At 56.1% G+C, this 2,883-nt stretch overlaps 1 protein-coding gene across 1 annotated transcript; it reads left to right on the top strand.

Moving 5' to 3' along the window:
- Positions 1–1,538: 1,538 nt before the first annotated feature.
- On the top strand, positions 1,539–2,880 carry CBX2 (chromobox homolog 2; the record flags this gene model as incomplete). Its single annotated transcript, XM_009695394.1, has 2 exons — positions 1,539–1,571; positions 2,059–2,880. A coding segment is annotated over exon 2 (813 nt), but the record flags the coding sequence as incomplete, so codon positions are not given.
- Positions 2,881–2,883: the final 3 nt, after the last annotated feature.

The raw sequence follows: 2,883 nt of genomic DNA, 5'->3' as shown, positions 1-2,883 counted from the left end.
GGGCTACTGCCCAGAGCCGAGCTGGTAACAGCGGTTGTTCTGCAGCTATCACACACCAGGAATCACGCACGGGGGTATAAAAGTAGCCAGCTGGCTACGGTAAGCACAGAGCTGCTGAATATTTTGGCTCCATATTAATAAAAATCATTAAAGTTTATGATAGGATTTAATTATAACTCGTTTCTGGATCCATTTTTTCAAGAATGGAATCTGGTGGTTAGTGCAGACAGCACGGTGTTTAATTAGCCGTATGTATTACCGCTTAACACTGTCCTTTTTAAACGGAGAACTACGAAATAGCATAGTGACCCGAAAACGTTCCCCGTACGAGCACCTCGGGCTTTGCGCGGCTGCCAGCCTGGGCCACCGCGTCCAGAGCAGGAGGTGCAGGAAAGGTGAAATGAGCCCAGCGCAGGGCAGAACTTGCTGAGTTTCCAGGGAATGCATTTGCTTCTCCTCCACACGGAGGCTGTACGGCTGCTCACCGCAAGCAGAGGGGAAGCTCGGCTCTGCAAGTGTACAGCTAAGGCAAGGCTTAGCAGAGACAGGGCAGATGGTCCCGTTTGCCTGATCCCATTGTACCAGAAAAACTGTGAATCTCCAAAAAAATTGGAGAAGCCACTGATTCAGAATGGGTAACACCGTGCGGTCCATCACTGCCCGCCGGAAGGTTCTTGCTGTGGGGATGTTATTGTAGCGAACAGGGATGTGAACAGGGATGCTCGCCCGTCACTGCCCGCCCGCCTCGGTTCCCCCGGGCACGAGCAGAGCAGGGAGCCGCTCTCCGGTGTGGCGTTACAAAACCCGAAGTCTCCCTTTGGAAGGCCTGTGACTGGCACCAGTCGGGCAAAGGGACCAGGACGGGGGTAACCAGCAGGAAGGTCCTGCGTGGCAAAGGATTTTGGCTCTGTGGGCGGTTTGGTAAATATATTTCAGCCATCCATGCGGTTCAATCCATGCTGTATGCAAGAGAGCGTCTCTTTCCTTTCACCTCTCTGCAGTAAATCAGGGCAGATACCTGCTGCTGAGCCAGCTGCGTGCCTCGACGTCCAGATAGCTGACCTGGTTCTAAGGCCGCAATTTTTATAACCTTTTCCTCGCTTTGTAGTTCTTTTTCTTGCGTTGCATCGTATTCATGTCCCAAGTCTTGCAGCGACCTGCACCGGTCCCGCAGGGTAAACGGTCCGGGTGCCACACGGGGGAGGTTTTACTGCACAAGTCCCTGGGTTTCTGTGCAGTTCTTGGGGCTCTTTGACTGCACTCGAGCGTGGTGTGCCCATAACAGCTTGGGTTCAAGTAAGTGGTGTGCTCGGAGCCTGTAAGATCGTCACATCTTGGTAGGGGTTAAGGACACCTCCCGGCCGCTGCTCAGGCTCTGGGACAGGAGCCGAGCCTTCAGCATCCTGAGCGAGGGGCTTTTTTAATGACAGAAGAAAGGGAGGAACCAGGATGATTTGGGATTTTTTTTTTTTCTTCCCCGCAAACATTGTCCTTAATCGTTGTTTTTACAGGGAACATGAAAAAGATGGAAGAGGGGCAAGCGGCCCAGGGGCAGGCCCAGGAAACACGTGGTGAGTGCTGGTGGTGGTGGGAATCCACGGCCCTGTCGGCACTGGAGGGGCTCTGGCCTTGAAAGCACCAGCGAGCGTCTGTCCACAGCACAGGGTGTGGTGGATGCTCAGGCTCTGGAGGGTGGTGAGGACACAGCGATGCCTGCAGACCTCAGGTTAGGGGCTTTGAAGATTGCAGTGATGGGTAGGTGGACGAGGATGCCTGCGAGGAGGACATCTCTTCATCGCTGCTCTGGCGGTGGTGTACAAGGAGACAGAAGAGTTCCCTGGCACCAGGGTCCCACTCGGTGTTTAAGCCTGGTCGGTTTTGTACTGTACGCTCCCTAACTCGTTTCATGGCAGAGGACGAGCAGATCGGCTGATGTGGAGAAAGAACCTGTGTGTGTCTGAGGCACCCGGCCAGGCGACACTGAAGGATTTGCAATGCCTGTAACGGTTCTTTGGTAATTTGCGTTCACTTTCCCCGTCTCCCTCCGTTGCTTTGCAGGAACCAGAGATGCCTGCAAAAACCAAGTCAAGTAGCTCCTCTTCCTCCACATCCTCCTCTTCCTCCTCCTCTGATGAAGAGGATGAAAGCGACCTGGAAGCAAAGAGAGGTCCCCGCAGCAGAGAGACTCACCCGGTACCGCAGAAGAAAGCTCAGATCCTGGTGGCCAAGCCCGAAATGAAAGACGCTTCCAGGAAGAAGCGTGGGCGGAAACCTCTTCCCCCGGAGCAGAAAGCGGCTCGAAGGACCGTGAACCTGACAAAGGTGCTGAAAACGTCCCGGAAGGAGGTGGGCGGCAGCGCCAAGCTGATGGGGAAGCTGCAGCCCCAGCACAGCACGCAGGGCTCGGGCATGGCCGTGCTGAAGGAGCCGCCGGCCGCCTTGGCTGGGCTGAGCTCGGGGGGGTCGTCAGCAGAGAACCTGCCCAACATGATGAAGGGCGGCTCCGCGAGCCCAAACCGGGCCATCAGCTGGCAGAGCTCCATCGTGCACTACATGAACAGGATGTCCCAAAGCCAGAACTCAGCGGAGACCTCACCCCTGGGCAGGCTGGCGCTGAAGTCGCAGGCATCCAGTAAAAGCGCCTTGGGGCTGGACTTAAAAATGAGGAATCAGAAAGGGTGCGGGGAGCTTGGGTTGAGCATGCAGGGACCCAAGACCGCTAAGGCTCCTAGCAGCGGCGCTGGAGGGGACCAGAAATCGGGGTTTGCTGCGGGAGGCCAAACGCTGCACAACGGCGGCAAGATGCCTGCGAGCTTGTCCGGGGCCGGCAGCCAGACGGCCTCCACCCAGGAGCTGAACCTCCAAGCTCTAAACCTGCAGAGC

Source organism: Cariama cristata, unplaced genomic scaffold (assembly GCF_000690535.1).
Source record: "Cariama cristata isolate BGI_N322 unplaced genomic scaffold, ASM69053v1 scaffold39342, whole genome shotgun sequence".
In the NCBI taxonomy this organism is placed as follows: Eukaryota; Metazoa; Chordata; class Aves; order Cariamiformes; family Cariamidae; genus Cariama; species Cariama cristata.
Note: the sequence above shows the minus strand (reverse complement) of the source record. Positions and strands in the feature narration are given on the sequence as shown.